This window comes from Anarhichas minor, unplaced genomic scaffold, assembly GCF_050575085.1.
Source record: "Anarhichas minor isolate MPS153535 unplaced genomic scaffold, ASM5057508v1 ptg000007l, whole genome shotgun sequence".
Taxonomy (NCBI): Eukaryota; Metazoa; Chordata; class Actinopteri; order Perciformes; family Anarhichadidae; genus Anarhichas; species Anarhichas minor.
In genome coordinates this window covers 22,110,220-22,126,064 of record NW_027466453.1, presented here as the reverse complement: position 1 = coordinate 22,126,064, position 15,845 = coordinate 22,110,220, and the positions used below count along the sequence as shown (strand labels likewise).

The 15,845-nt window shown below is 42.6% G+C and overlaps 1 protein-coding gene across 1 annotated transcript in view; it reads right to left on the bottom strand.

Annotated features, from left to right (window-relative positions):
- Positions 1 to 15,394, bottom strand: part of grin2ca (glutamate receptor, ionotropic, N-methyl D-aspartate 2Ca) — a 44,607-nt gene extending 29,213 nt beyond the window's left edge. The window contains exons 1-2 of the mRNA XM_076086612.1: positions 14,960 to 15,394; positions 2,017 to 2,618 (exon numbers count right to left, since the gene is read on the bottom strand). Of these exons, the coding sequence (XP_075942727.1) occupies positions 2,017 to 2,618; positions 14,960 to 15,394 (1,037 nt within the window). The remainder of the gene's footprint in view (positions 1 to 2,016; positions 2,619 to 14,959) is intronic.
- Positions 15,395 to 15,845: the final 451 nt, after the last annotated feature.

Below are 15,845 nucleotides of genomic sequence, written 5' to 3'. Positions count from 1 at the left end.
TCTCAACCGAGTGCTTTTAAAAATCTAAACCGAACCATCGAAGAGAAACACAAGAGTTCTTGTTTTTTGAAAGCAGAGACCAAAGACCTGTGTCATTGTTTCGGTATGAGGACCGTTTATATGAAAGAAATGAAACTAAACAAGTGTTAGTCTTTAAGACGATAAGTCTGGGCGATTGATCTCAATCACGACTTTGGCTTCCAACGATTATGAAAACAAGACGATTGAGATAAAGTGATTATTTTGCCGCATTCCGTTTTGCAAGGACACTCTTGCGTTGCTGTGAGTTATAAATCCAACGCACCCTTTCCTTTAACGGGTGCTTCCACCTGCACCAGGTCGGCTTTAAAAGGTTTCTAGTCGGGTGTCTGCGGCGATGCCGTCAACCCACCTGAGCTCGTTTAAGGGCCTGAGCGAGCTCAGGTGGGAGATGGCTTTGTTTCCCGTCTCATCATCATTCACATCTCATTCATAAATAATGTGTTCATGACTAAACTGTTTGCTAGAGCACACAATTGTTTACAAGAACACTTCATAGATCTAGCCTCTTAAACTTTGCTCTCACAGCGCACCAGACTGATGCATTTCACTTTACGATGTACAACATGTTTATTCAGCTCAAGCCGAGATGACGAAGAGAGAGACTTTATTTAAAGTTCAAGAACAAATCTACAGTTTTATTCAAGTTGACTGAACGCATGATGTTTCTAAAGTCACTGAGTAATGGAGTTAAATAATCGTGCTCCAGATTTCTGCCATAGTGGAGCATCCATAGAAGAGTCTTTTCGTTGGCTTGGTCTCATCTTGCACAGCTGCAGGAACAGTTGGTCACATTGAGTGCTTTTTCATTATACTTGGGGGTTCAATTTAAAATGAAAGTATTATCCTTAGTGTCCAGTTTATCTTTAAGCACAACAAACGAGACACCGTAAAGTACACATGAGATGAGTGCAAAGCCACGGGGGTTCATATCTCACGCTCTCCATTAGCACCATTGCCCACAAGTCACTGCAAAGTTGTCTCCGTGGTGGGAGCCTCCACTCTCTAACTCACTAATGTCATTTATGAGCACTGTCTTCAAGTGGCCCCAGTGGGCATTTTTCTAAATGCGAGTGCATTCTTTGCCAAGAGAACCATCACTGGCCACGAGCTCTCTTCTCACTTTATCATGCATCATGCATTGTGTGTGCCGATGCGTGTGTAAATACAAAGAAATGAATGTCTTACTGCTATCAAACATGGAAAATCCTTTATAAAGACGAGCGTCTACACAATGTAAACACTCTGAAGAACTCCACAGAAACACTGTGCTGTGAGTCCACAGTGGTGTTTAAGTAATGGTGTAAATAAAGGCTGAGCATGCTGGGGGAAGTTAATTGAAGTGGTGGAATTACGTCTTTTGTAATAGCTGTAAATTCAACAAAATGTAAATTACTACAGAAGTCAAATTCGCCAATCTGCTGCTGCAAGTTTCTCTCTTTAAATTTGCTTTTTATACCAAAATATTTCTGTGCAGTGAATATGTTTCCAGCCGCTTCTTCTTTGTCGTTTCTTTAAAGTTACTGTCAGTAAAACACTTCCTGCTTTTTGTTATCTGTAGAGCTTACTCGGAAAGAAAGTGATGGTGCCCTTTGAGCTGCCTGATGGCTTTAAATGTGAAACATCTGTCCAGGAATTAGCCTGTCACAATAACTACTTTCATTGGATGATATACTGCGAGGCTTGATATTAAGATTTTTTTCAGCCACTTGCCCGATAGCCGAACTTAGATGTCTAAAAAGGAAAATGTAGGCTTATTAAAAAATGAATGAAATCAGCAGGGATTTGGATAAGTGGACAAAAGATACTAGTCACAAATTCTAAATGTTTTTCTTTCACTTGTGAATTGGTGCTGTGGAAATTAACGTAACAAGATGAGAACAAGCAGGATCCCAAGAAACAGGAAACAAGGAAGCTTCCTACTGAAATATGATGAAATAAACGTATAAAACGGTGGATATCGGAAATGAAGCGCACCTGAACAGAGTGTTGTTTGCAGCAGTTGGCTTGACGGGGTTGAGACAGTCGCTCTGGCCCTCGGGAACAAAGCCCCTCTGTTTCTGAAAGCTCTGCACGCCTTTCACCACGATGGCCACGCCGTCCCGCACCCTCTTCCTCAGGCTCATCCTCCACCGGTCCGTGATGATGCTGATGAGCCCCACGGGGAAGCTCTCAGGTGGGGTAATGTCCGGGTTCCCTACCGCCAGGCTGGGGATAATCCAGATGTAGCCCGGCCCCACCAGCCTGGACTCGGCCGCCATGCTGAACAGGTACTGGGCCTCTTCGTGGGAGCAGTAGACCAGCAGCACCTGGGCGTCGATCTGCTGCAGCAGCCTCCGCGCCCGGACGTCGTTCATGCCGTCGGCGGACATGTCGAAGGTCAGCACGTCCTGCAGGTCCCATATGAAGTAGCTGGTGTCGCTGAAGGACTTAACGTAATCCACGTAGGTTTCGTAGCCCGGGTACAGGCTGGTTATGACCACGAAGCTGTCCCAGTTGTACTCCTCCATCACCTTGAACATGCCGTTGATCTGCTGCTCGATGGAGGAGCCCAGCTGGAGGAAGTTGGAGCCCTCACCCTGTATGAAGAGGAAAACATCATCATGAGGAGGTGAATAATACATGAAGACCTTTACGGTTAGTTAACCAACTGCACGCAATTTGCGCCAGAATAACAAGGAAGAACCCCAAAACCCGTCGGCGGGATTGAAAAGCATGTTTTTTTTAAACAATTGCCAAAACTCTTCATCTTCATTTTCATCTATCCAACGGTCTCCCAACACATCGTGTGATTCTGTCAGAAAGAAAGGCTTAAAAGAAGCCTAAAGTTGTGAGATTTCCTAAAAAAACATTTTATTCTACGTCTCATTTGCTCTAATAAAATCCTGTAAATTCTGCACTTCTCAGAACAACTATGAAGCCATGATTGATTCTGCTGAGAAACTTTGACTGAACTTCAGGAAGTGAACACAGAGGAGAGAGGAGAGGAGAGGAGAGGAGAGGAGAGAGGAGAGGCTGTAAGTAGAGGTTGTAAACATGTAAATAGTTTAGTACATATAGTATTGTACTTATTTTAAACATTGGTAACACTTGTGGTCACTTGGAACAATGTACATATAGATTATATTGTTTTTACATTTTTGTAAAGTAAATTATCAAATAAATTCAACATGCATTTCTTACTTTTTTTTATGATTTATGGCATCATAACTGTGTCATACAGCACAAGAGACATGTTTTAGTTCTCTCTGCTTCTACTCATTATGGTTCTGTTTCCATAGAGGTGCTGCACGTTTAGAGAAAGGAGCAAAGAACGCCCCAAAACTGCTTTTAGTTTAGAGGGTTAACGCATCTTAATTCAGTTTGTATGATGTGCAGCAGGATCTCTGGAGGATCTCTGGAGGACCCTCTTCTCTCCCTGTGAAGGGAACACACAGACTCTACACAGATCACACAGAGGGAAGTGGGTTGCCCGAGCAGTAGGGTCTGTAGTACGGCTCTGACAGAGTTAAGTGGTTCTGCTTTATTCTGCTCTTCCAGGAGCTGCGGACCCATTCATCACTTAAACTCACACGTCCTACTTTTGCCGCGCAAACACCGGCCGTCATCCACACTTGCAAATTCAGAGGGATGGCACTATCACTGTGGCCAGCGCTGCGCTGCGCGTTTCATCTGTCTTTTCTGCAAACGCGATGACCTCGAGAGAGAAATGAGCATGTTGAGGGGAAACGTACTTTATAGCATCTCTTGCAGGGTGTGTTACTTCTTTCAAAAAAGCACTTTGGGGGAAGTAAAGCTTCAGGCGTCGTGAAGTTTTTCCAACCGTTTGTCAAAGACGTTACACCTGCTGTGACATCACTGATTGGGGTGTGGCCAAAGGTGCCTGAAAGATCCCAGGTGGAAAACGGCGCAGCAGCAGTTTTTGTTGCCTTTGATTTAGTATTGAGTTACCCTTTAAAGGTGCTGTCTGCAACGGTTTAAAATCAATGAATCACCACTGAAACCAAACCTGAACAGTGCACTTTACTTTGACTCGTGGGTCACGTTGTTTGGACAAAGAAATGCTGAAGACTGAAAGCACAAAATATAAAGAAATAGTTTTGGAGAGGAGCTGCAAAACAAAAATCTAGTGATTAGCAACTTATTACCAGAGTTTATTAATTCATCAAATGTAAACGTAATGTCAAATCAAACGTCATCGATGACTTATTAACACGTGTAGCCTAATTGCATAGAAAGCTGAAATCAAATGTAGATTTATAAGTGTTGCTATGAGGCCGGCCTGCGCAGTAATTATACCGAGGTATCGCACTTAATGTGACGGTGACGGATTGATTGCGACTCTGCGTGTGCAGCCATTACTTTCAACAGAGATTATTGATTCTTCAGCAGATTCCAATTACTGTGCCTCGTCTTCACTGCTGCTCTGCAAAACAAACATCATCGTTAAACTCGCGACTCGTTAGCATGAGGTTACTGTGAGTGAGGGTGTAAATTATAAGATTATGTGGCGGATAAGAGCTTTGTTATTCTATTAGAGGACTTGATTCTGCGTTGTTGCCTCTGATCGTTCTCAAGTAGAAGTTTTGACTCTGAGGTGATGTCGTTGTAAAAAGCTCTTTCTCTTGCTCAGTCGAGCTGATATTGTTCTGTGGCCCCCTCCTGACCCCTCTCCCTCTCTGGGGACAAACCACTCCCCCCTGAGGATTGGAGGGCTCGTGTATCCTGAGACTGTGGTCTCACTCAGCCTGTCTCCTCTCTGTCCTTGAAGGAAGTTCAGTGGTCTTGTGATGTATGAGCAGCTTACCATTTCAGACGTCACGGCTGAATCCGGGGGCTCTGTGCCTCCGACTGTACCGCCCCCGAAAACATGTTATTTTTTCCTCTCGCCTCGTTTCACTTGTCACAGCCTTTGTTTGCTCTCGCTTCTCTTCTCATATCCTCAAACAGTGAGGTAGCTATATATGAGAGGGTTTTCTTTTTATTTAAAGCATAGTTTATCTAAACAGAAGCCAATTCCAGGTCCTTGAACACATCATGTGGGACGAAAAAGCAACCAAATGGAAGCTTCAAAATTGTGATATTTCATTAAAAACATTTTATTCTACATGTCTCATTTAAAATTGTGTCCCAAATAAACAGTTTGCTTTAACCAGATTCTGTAAAATACGTTAAATTCTCAGTTCAACTATGAAGTCATGATTGAATTCAGTAAAACTTCATCTGAACTGAGAGGCTGCAAGTAAAGGGTTGTAGTAATATGAACAGCTCAATATATATGCAGAGCCTCCCGTTTCTCCCCAACATTGGTAACACTTGTGGGTGCTTTAAAAAATGTTGGATATATAAATAAATATGGATATATATTTAATAAGAAATTCACCTTTCTTTCTTATGATTTACGGCATCATAACTGTGTAAATGTGTACAAGAGACATGTTTGAGTTCTCTCTGCTTCTAGCCATGATTGTGCTGTTTCCATAGAGGTGCAGGACGTTTATATTACAATATGTTAAAAAGAGTGACGGGAGCACAACAAAAATGCCCCAAAACTGCTTGGGGTTCAGAGGGTCAAACATGCACTATGAAAACAACAAAGAAGTAATATATTGTAATAACACTGTAAGTGGGACAGCGGTTATGATATATTTGGCCTTTTTAATTCATTAGATTAAAACCCAAAGCTCGTAACGTTCCTTCCTAAATTGCCTGTTCTCCTACGTTTCTGACGGTCATCAGCGTCTTTACTAGAAACTGGTCTCAGCTCAGTGTAAGGGACCTGCTGTGGATTAGACTGCAGTGGAGGCCGGCCGGCTGCGTACATCCACACGTAGTTGCAGGATCTTATGCAGGTTAGTCACGGAGCAGCTTGAGAGCATCCTATAAATCTACTAATGTTCCCTCCTTCCCCTCACTGTCCCACAGCAAGTCTGCCAGCGTTATTACCTCATTCCTGCGTCAGCTTCGTCCCCCCCCCCCCCCCCGACAGGTTGCCGAGGCGTCACAGAGTGTAGCACGTGCAGCTGTGAGTGTGTTTATGCACGTGTTTGCTGAATGCCTTGTACATACTTAGTAGCCCGAGGGTCGGTCGGAACAATCTCAACAGCTCAATTAGCGGAGAGCAGACTGATAGCGCGGCCCACAATGAGCCCGGGGCATTGCCGGCGGGCTCAGCTGCAGCTCAAAAGCCTGAAGTCACAACCGGCCTGTCAGCGTGCAGAGCTTGTGCGGTTACTGTCCAGAGCATATGCTGGAAGGGAATGAAACAGAAACAGTCACGCTGGGATGTAATATGAATTCCCCTCCAGTGCTTTTTCTAAGAGTCCAGCAGGCTCCTGTGACGTGTTATCCAGACACATCTGAAGGCAAACATGTTTGTACCCGTTCCAACCGCCACACTTGAAAAGTGGGGCAAAACAAAAAAAAACGTAATCACAGCCTCCTCCGGGCTGCATCCCACTTCTTCCCTGATCTCCCTCCAATAGTTCTGTCTCCTGTCTTTGTAGCATCAACATGATGAATCCTTCTCACGCTTTAGTCACTAAACTCTACGTACTTAAAGGAACTCTTGTTTCTGCAGACCTCCAGCGGTCTAGGTGCTCGTATGATGTCGAAGTGTACTGCAGGGTGTGTCGGTGCACTGTGACATCACTGCTGGGTGTGGTTAAAGGTGCAACAGACTTCAAACCTTTGAACTTTGAATAAAATAAAGACTCCGGTCTAGACCGTGTCCACTCTAAAGGCTGCAAATATTTTGAAGATGAATATTCCAGAATGTGTTTTTTGTTTTCACTGTTAGATTCTTGCAGACGTGTCGTCTGAAAAAGATTTTGGTCTTTGGTCTGGGATCTGTCAGGAACTGTATTTACTATATGATGTTTTAATTATTTGCCTCACTTATTAAAACCCAGAAAGATGATTCACGTGTCAAGAGGTGGGTGATCATAATGACATATGTAATAACAATGTAATAACAATGTTAGATTATGGCCTGGGTGGATGTAAATGAGTATCAACCATGACTCTCTGTTCAGGCGGTAAGCTGTACGTCCACAGTGTCGTCCACAGAAGCTCGCTGTAATAGTCCACAGTCCCAAAGAAGATTACCGCCATTGAGTGGAGAGTTTAGCTTCTCAAGGCTGAGATTACATCCACCAGGGTAAAATATACACAAGAACCCATATCTGTTTACACACACACACGGATGCAGAAACACCGCGTTTCGTCTTCGCGGTCAACTTTCACTTTTTAAACATTCTTGTCAAGCTCAAAATCTTGCATCCGGCTGAGAGAATGTTTTTGCAGCCAGAAGATTATTGAGATGCTTTGAAGCTGGTCTGAGTTGGAGGAAGATGAAAGTGTAAAGCAGTGATTATCTCTGAACCACAGCTGTTTGTACGTCACTGACACCAAAACAGAACTAAAGATTTGCTTTAGTTCTGTAGTGGCGCCGGGACGCGAGCCTCCGCGGACATGATCGGAGGCGTCTACTCTCTGCGCTGCATTATTCTCCCAAACACCAGAGCGCGTACGAACAGAATGAACTGTGAAGATTCAAAAAGACAACAAGTGTAACTCATAGATATGCCCAGAGACTGTAGGTGAAACTGACAAAAATTGTGATTTATTTATTTATTATTCCTTTACTTTCTGACTATTTAATGTACTTGTTTTGTTTTTATTTTCTTGTTTTTTACTGATGTCTCTTTCCTGAGACAAATTTCCCCGCGGTGGGACGAATAAAGGATTATCTTATCTTATCTCATATTCATGGGCTACTTTATTACCTTTGTACAAGCCCTTTAAATAAAAAAGTCAAATATGAAAAGCATTATAAAGAAACAAAGGTTTAATATCCCATAAACAATTTAATTTGGCTGCAAAATATTTACTCAAATGAGGATTTTTAAGACCTCCTGTTTCTAAAACATCTCAAAAAGAATTGGCCTTCTTTGTATAATCCCTAGACCTGTAAATATTGTTTTTATTAGTAAACGTTTTGTCACAGTCACGTGATCGCATGTGCCAAGTCACAAAAATTCACGTGTTCACACCAAGCGAGTATAAACTAAGCTCAACACACAAACGGCAGTGTTTACCTGCTCTAACACGCTGGAGAGCTGAAGGTGAATGACTCAGGTGAGGGATGCCTTTATGATGGACGTGGAATACATCAAGGAAACAAGAGATGGAAGCCACAATGAGATGATGTATTGCGGTAACTGTGTTTGTGGCAGTCGGTTAAATCAGAGCTGAAGATATGGAACACAAAGTGGTGTACGGTTCCCCAGGTCACATGACCATCTCTCTCTCTCTCTCTCTCTGTTCTCTCTAAAGAGAGACTTCTGGCCATGGGTCTGTATGGTGACATATGTCTGCCTCCGCCGCACAGCGGGAAACGCCCCGGCGTCGCCTTCCTGTGCTGCTGACGTCACGTAGATCCTGCACGGCAACCAGGAACAGACACACGACTCTCTGGTCGTTTGCCTCTCCAAAAAAACAACAACATTATGACACCGTGTCGATGGACTGAAATAGTATGCAAATGAAGCTCGGAAGTTCTGTCTGTATTTGACACGAGAAAATTAAGAGAACTCACTGAGGATTGAGTCACTTTTAGTTAACCGTCAAGATCCAGCCAATTAAAATATCTCACAGTTTGATGTATTCTTTTTAATCACCATGTTAACATGATGTAGAGAAACAAAAATGTATTATCTGGACTGAGGAGGAGTGACGTAGAGATGCTGTATACGTCTCTCCCTGTCAATCACTGTGTAGCCCCTCCCTAAAGCATCCCCTGCTTTATGGTCTGTTTGACTCTAAATGGACCATAATGTACTAAATGAACATCATGCTGTATTGAAGAAGACTTGAAACTAGAGATTGAGACCATAAACTCATGTTTACAATGTTTACTGAGGTAATAAATCAAGAGAGAAGTCGAGTCATTTTCTCATAGACTTCTATACAACCAGAGGAGTCGCCCCCTGGTGGTCATTAGAGAGAATGCAGGTTGAACACATGAAGCATCGTCTTCACTCTTCAGAACCGGAGGTTGCCGCCTGGTAACAGCACTTAATTAAGTCAAGGACTTCCTCCACTTCCTTTATTCGAAACAACTCAAAATCGCTGGTTGCCCCTTTAACACTGTACTTGCTGATATATGATTTCTCTTGTCACAATATACCACGACATACCCCGCCTGACATCTGAGTGCTTTAACTTGCGCTGCACATACATATGTACCCCCCCTGCTTTGTGCTTTGTATTTCTGCTCTGTTCTGCTCTGACTCGCTCTAGACAGCTCACGCTGTAACTGTGCCAGTGGTTTTTAAAATGCAGCGGGAGGAGGAGGAAGAGACAAGCGAGTTCAGGATGAAGCGACGGCAGACAGAGAAAAAAAAAAAAAAAGGCACTGCTCTAGTTTTGAGAAAAAGCCTCGGGCTCATGTTCCTGCAAATACAATCAAGGTTTCTGCTGGTGTCTGACTTACATTTTTGTCCACTTGACAGGGGCTGAGGCTCGGAGGATGTGATCTGTCAGAACGCACCATGAATGCTTCAAAGGATGCTTTGGATTTTGGGTCAGGATATTGAGCTAAATGCATAATGAGGGAACAAGTGGATTTTGTGCTACAGTTGTTCAGGAATAAAGCAGTTTAGAACAACCTCTTATAGTGTTTAACTACTCCTGAAGGACGCCACTACATGAGTTTATTTGTTCAGAGAAGTCATCCAGTCATAATGTCACAAACACTTCTGGTGTCAAAGCTACACCAGGAAGGACTTTCAGTTAAAACTACACCCCTTTGTCTCACTGATATGCCGTGTAATCACCCTCATACTCCATTTTGGTATTCGCTTTTTCATGCTGCATTCAGCTTCTTTCATAAAACACTTCTATCTCCAATATTACCCAAATAGTTTACCTTGGGCAGAGAAATGCTGATGTGAATCTTTGTTCTAAATACTTGTTTTGCTGGAGCTCTGTGCTGTTGTGTTCCTGGCAAAGAAGCAGCCATATTGTCACTTTTAAAACAGCTTTTCTTTGGGCTTAACGAACATTTTCTGTCATTTCTGTCAGCCGTAATTACTGCTATTGAGTTATCCGCTGTTTGCACATTGAGCAAAAGACCTGTGAGAAATGATTGATCTGCTGGTAATAGTGAAGAATGTAGCTTTGATTTATTGTCCATCTGACATATGGCTGCTAGAGTTCTAACGTTAGAGATGCATCAGTGAATACTGTTGTCAGTGGAGTAAACTTTGCTTCATACTTCATCTCTTCATCTTCACATTATTCCCTCTGAGCGTTTGCTCGCCATCGTTTCCTTTTCTTGTCCTCATTGGGATAGAAAACAAACAGGACGATGCTGCCGATCAACAGACTAGAATGTCCCGAGGACAGGAATCAGTTTATCACCTAATTTTATGCTGTCACTTTCAGAAAGATCAAACCCCCTCGGCTCTCAGCGATATCTATGATGAATGAATGAGCTCCGTTGCCTTGTTGACTACCTTTGACAGCGTCCCATAAATCAATCGACGGGGCGGCGTCGCCGATTGTTTAGAAGATGACTCAAAGAGGGTTGGAACAAACTCCTCTCTGTGTGCCTGGTACATAGAGTAGTTGTCATGTGCACATTGATACATTCACAGCAATTCAATATGAATAAAGACAACTTAAAGAATGAATAGATGACTTTCTAAAGAGGCGTGCAAATCACAAGTTTCATCACGATATGATATTATATTCTTTGGATAATGATACAATATTTGCTGATATGACAAGTCCGCCGTGATGTGATTCCACTTTGATTTAATTCAGTGGCCTGCAGTCGACATGAAACAATATCATACGTCCATTTAACAAAATCAGTTACATTTATATCGACTCACATAAAGAAACTAAAAGTGTGATTTGTTATTACTCGGCTCTGTAGGAAAGAGGGACCGCTTGGACTACAATGGTGACACAGAAGTACTGTGGGAATTTCAAAATACAGATTTATCTTAATTGTGATAATATATACGGATGTTTTCAGACAAAATATGCAAAACCACATCTGGAACATTGACTGCATGGGGACCAATGATCACGAGAAATTTGCTTAAAAAATATCAAATTATCAGGCGAGGCTGGAAGGTGTTCGTGTCAATCAGAGGCCTGGTGCCTCAGTGGGTAGCAGACGATTACGGTTGGTTTCCAACCGGGAGCGTCCATATTAATAATGCATGCACTCGCTGTTCTGTCAGGCACCTTTAATACAATCTCTACACAGCATATATTGATGGTCTCAACGTTCGTCATTCGTCACTGGCTAATTACTGATGAAACGCTTTCATTAGTTCATGTTAACGGCTGCAAGCCTTTGCCGTTGTTTCTTATTACATGTGTTTATTTTGTAATGTGTTATGATTGAGTTGCTGTAAGTGAGCAGCAGGAAGCATTAACTGCTGAGTGACATCTCTTTGATTACCCTGGAGAAGCGATGCTGATGGCAAGACCACCCATGTTTTCTGAAACGGATGCAGGGGAGCCGTCTACTAAGCCATATGAATTCAGAGTCTTACTATTGTCTCCTTGTTTCTCTGAAAACAGAAAATGCCTCAAGATTCAAAACGATAGCTATAATCTAATTCTAAATGCACAACTCAAAGTGTGTCAAAGTTGTTAAATCATTTCTGATTATTTGAAAAAGGTTTTTATCCTTCCCCTCAGAGTTCTAACGAGTTCATTGATACTGCTAAAAAAGTCCAAGGCCATGATGAAGTTAGGCTTATGTTGGTCACCAAAGCCTTTCTTCAATAATCAAACCTCTTACTCGAGTATTTGCCAATTTATTAAAATTGTTCCCACAATTTAAATCTCAATCTTCAAACCTGAAGACCAAACAAAGTCTTTCTACCATTGTGGCTGTTATTGAGGTGGTCGGTCCAGTTCAGACTGCGTTGAACAACAATGAATGCTTGTGGTGTAGTTTAAGGTTTTGCTCATTGATTTGTCTCAGTATGGCCTCAATGAATTAATGTACAATTTGCTCTAACATTAAATTACGACTACAATAAGTGAGTCGACATTTGATGGGATGTGAGATTCCTGTGGTGTCTCACAGGGGTCTGTTATTGGACCCCTTCTGTTTCATAGCTTTTATAACAATAAGCTTGTTTCTTTCACACTTATTTCTGAATTAGAAATTATTCCTAGGTTGCCTTCTGTGTGTGTAATTTCTTCAAAGTTAAACATGTAGTATTTAATAAATACATTTTGATAATTTAATTATTATTAATGTGCAACGTCTACTTTGTCCTAAATCTCTAAAGATCATAATTTGGCAGAATCTTGTTGCACAGCTTCAAATTGTATTTTTCTCCATGTGATGTTGTTTTGTGACATCGAGCTCCGTGTCGTCTTCTGCAGAAAAAAAGCCATTCTGAAAGGATTACAGTTGGTCTCTGTGGCTGAGCCCATTGTGGTGGCTGATCGTGCTCCTATAGATGGATCATTGCTGCTAAAACCTTCCAGCTTCAACTCTAAAAGCAGTTTAATAGCTCGTGTGTGTCACAAGCGTCCCTCATGCTGTTTAGCTTACCTGAGAGTTCCAGTAGCTGCATACAAATCGAATACAGTGCTGGTTATGATTTAACAGCCTTTAAAGGCCACAGATTATATAGAGTGACAGATTCAAACCTGATCTCACTGTAGAATGAACAGGAACTTGGGGGATTCCTGTTTTGTGTTTAACCTTTACAAATTCATTCCTTGCTTCTTGAACCTAGTGCAACTGTAATGGATTCCATTGCAAATTGGTGTTTCTGATATTTATTAATCATTAAGTCATTTATTGTGGCTGTCCATCTACCTAATGCTGACTATGGCAGATGTAATTAGCAGTAAAGTGACTGTACGTGTGGCCCTCTGTGTGATTATTTGACTGTGTACCCAGAAAATATACCTGTGCCCTGAATTGTTTCATTTTTGCTCTGAGGTGTTGTAATTACCACAGCATCTGCTGCAGGCTGTGTTTCAACCGAATGATTGAATACCTTAAATATCGACCACTTCAGTGAAAGTATGGAGCGCTCGACACCTGACGACAAATCGGCGAAAACGAGATCTGAAAATCGAATTCAAATGACATTAATTTGGTTTGTTTCTCTGCCATGAGCCTGGACACTCATCTTGTAAAGTCCGCCAGATGATTCATAGTTAGATCAATTCAAATATTGTTCCTCTAGTTCAGAAAAGAGGTAGAAATCAAATTTTGTGCTTCTCACTTTAGCAAATATTTGCTACTGAATTACTTTCACCTCAAAATTGAGTTACCATCTATTTGACGGCTGTAGTTACCACTTAAGTGCAAGTAAAGATATGACATCTAGCATATTTAGTTAGTTTATGAAATATAAAAACCCACTATTGTTATCGATTTTAAAATACAAACAGTATATAAAGTAGATAAATTATCTCCATCTTGACCAGTATTACATAAAAATGATGCTAGTATCCAGTAATATGATGTTTCACAATATGTTATTCTGTTCTATACAATGAGTACTTTAACTTGTTTGACACTGTGGGATGTGGCTGCTTCTACTTTAGTCTAATTTAATCTAGTCTAGTGATCTAGGAATGCACCGAACCGATACTGATATCAGATATCGGGCTGATACCGACTCAGATACAGTGGCTGGATCGGGTATTGGAGACACTGGGCCAATCAATTCAATTCCATGTTTACATTTGATGACACGTGTGCGTTCGTCGTCATACGTCGGCAGCACGCCGGTAGATCGCATAGCTGAGAGAATCAACAACAAACATGTCAGCTGTTTGAAAGTATTTCAGGTTCTTCGGCTAATTGCAATATCTGCAAAGCAAAGGTTTTGAGGGACGGCGGTAGCACGACAAAATATAACTCAACCAACTTAATCAAGCACCTCCAGAAGCATCATACCGAAGAATTTGACGGATTTTGAAGATTTTTTTACGAAGTTCCTGGTGCACCATTTATTATTTTAAGAACAATTCTGTAAATTTACATAAATTTTGTTTTATAAAGTTAGGAAATGTTACCCCACACATAACAGAATGATCCCAATCTCTTCCACTCAGTGAGGCACACGGCTTATTCATCAAACACTGGTATCTGATCGGTACTCAGTATCGGCCGATACCCAAAGCCCAGGTACCTATATACCTATATATCGGGAAAAAGTTGGATCGGTTTATTTCTAGAAAGATCTGAATACTTCTTACATGAGACTGCTTAATGCTAAGAGAAGGACCTGCTTCATTATGGAAGTGTGATTGAATAATGTTTCTGTATAACAATACTTTCAGTCGGATTGATCTCTCTGGAGATTTTATAACCTGCCTCTGTTGCTCCACATCATCCTGTGTCTCCTAAAGCTAGGAATTTATAGCAGTTACAAACTGGGATAATGGCGAGAAATGATGAAAAGGCCATTCGTTTTTTCCCCGTTAACGTGTGAATCATTCAGCATTGAACATTAGGAAAATGGCGTGCGATTTACAACCCAGAGGTAGACTGCTGCTGCTGGTGGCATCTCTACTGCTGCTATTCAACGGCTGATTATCTGTATTCATCCCGTCATTTATTGTGTTCATTACTTCATACAGCTTTCAGCAAGTTGCTGACTGTGGATGATATCAATAAGAAGTTGCCTGAAGACTGAGGCTCCTCAGACTTATAAGTGGTGTTGTGCATTTTTGGGGGGATTTAGACTCCAGTGCTGGATGAAAGCTTGAGATATACTTTTGGGGCATTTTTTAATGCAAGTTGTTGAAATTCATGAAAATGTTTGATATTCTACGTGGGTCCCACAAGCCTCGTCTAGTTCTTTACTGGTGTCTCTACTACTCTCCCCGTCCCTGATTCGACCACCACACTGACCTTGTATGGCAGGACGACCGCAGAGCCTCCGCTAATGCCCACGATGGGCACAGCCGTCTGGGTGGAGATGAAGTCCAAGATTTGCGCCACGGCCTCCGAGCCGACATTGTCCTCGAACACCACGCCATGGACGCGGTTGGTGGAGAGGGTGTCGCAGATGCGGGTGAGCAGCGCCCGCGGGTTGGTGTTGTTGACCAGCACGGTGATGGGGTTCACCTCCAGGGGCAGGTCCATGAAGTTCTCCCGGCTCAGCCGCCCCTTGATCTCCGTCTGGTAGGCCGAGCCGCTGAACACCACCGCCACGTTCACAGAAGGCGTGGGGACCCCGAAGGGCCGGCCGGAACAGAAGGGCACGGTGCAGAACAGAAGCAGCAGCAGCAGCAGCGGCGGCGGCCACCACGGGGAGTCGCTCAAGCAGCCTAGACGAACGCCCATCTCAGTCACCTACTGCCTGGAGGAGGGGTCAGAGTGTGGGGAGGGGTCAGCAGAAGGATTGACATGTTAGATACATAGGACCAGTTGTTGCCTTTTCCCAGAAATGTTGTGATAATACGGGGTAATCCCCCGCTGCCCGGGCCTCCAAACTGTCTTTTGTTTGAAGTTGGCTTATTTTGATTAATGACATTTTAGCTTCATCTCTGCTCAGTGTGCCGGCCTGCCCGCCTGTAAACTAAGACAGTGAAAGAGCCCATTAACGGAGCCCAGAATAGTGTTTTTAGAGTGTGTCGGCGTGCGACATGAGGTTGTGGCCAGGCTGTTGCGTCTTAGGGTGGCAGCTGCCACCCTGCTGCTGTTGTATTCCGCGATCCAACCCAACAGATGGTGTCCAGTGTTTAATGCAACAAATGGAGAACAAGAGGATTTATCTATTTATTCATTTTTTCCT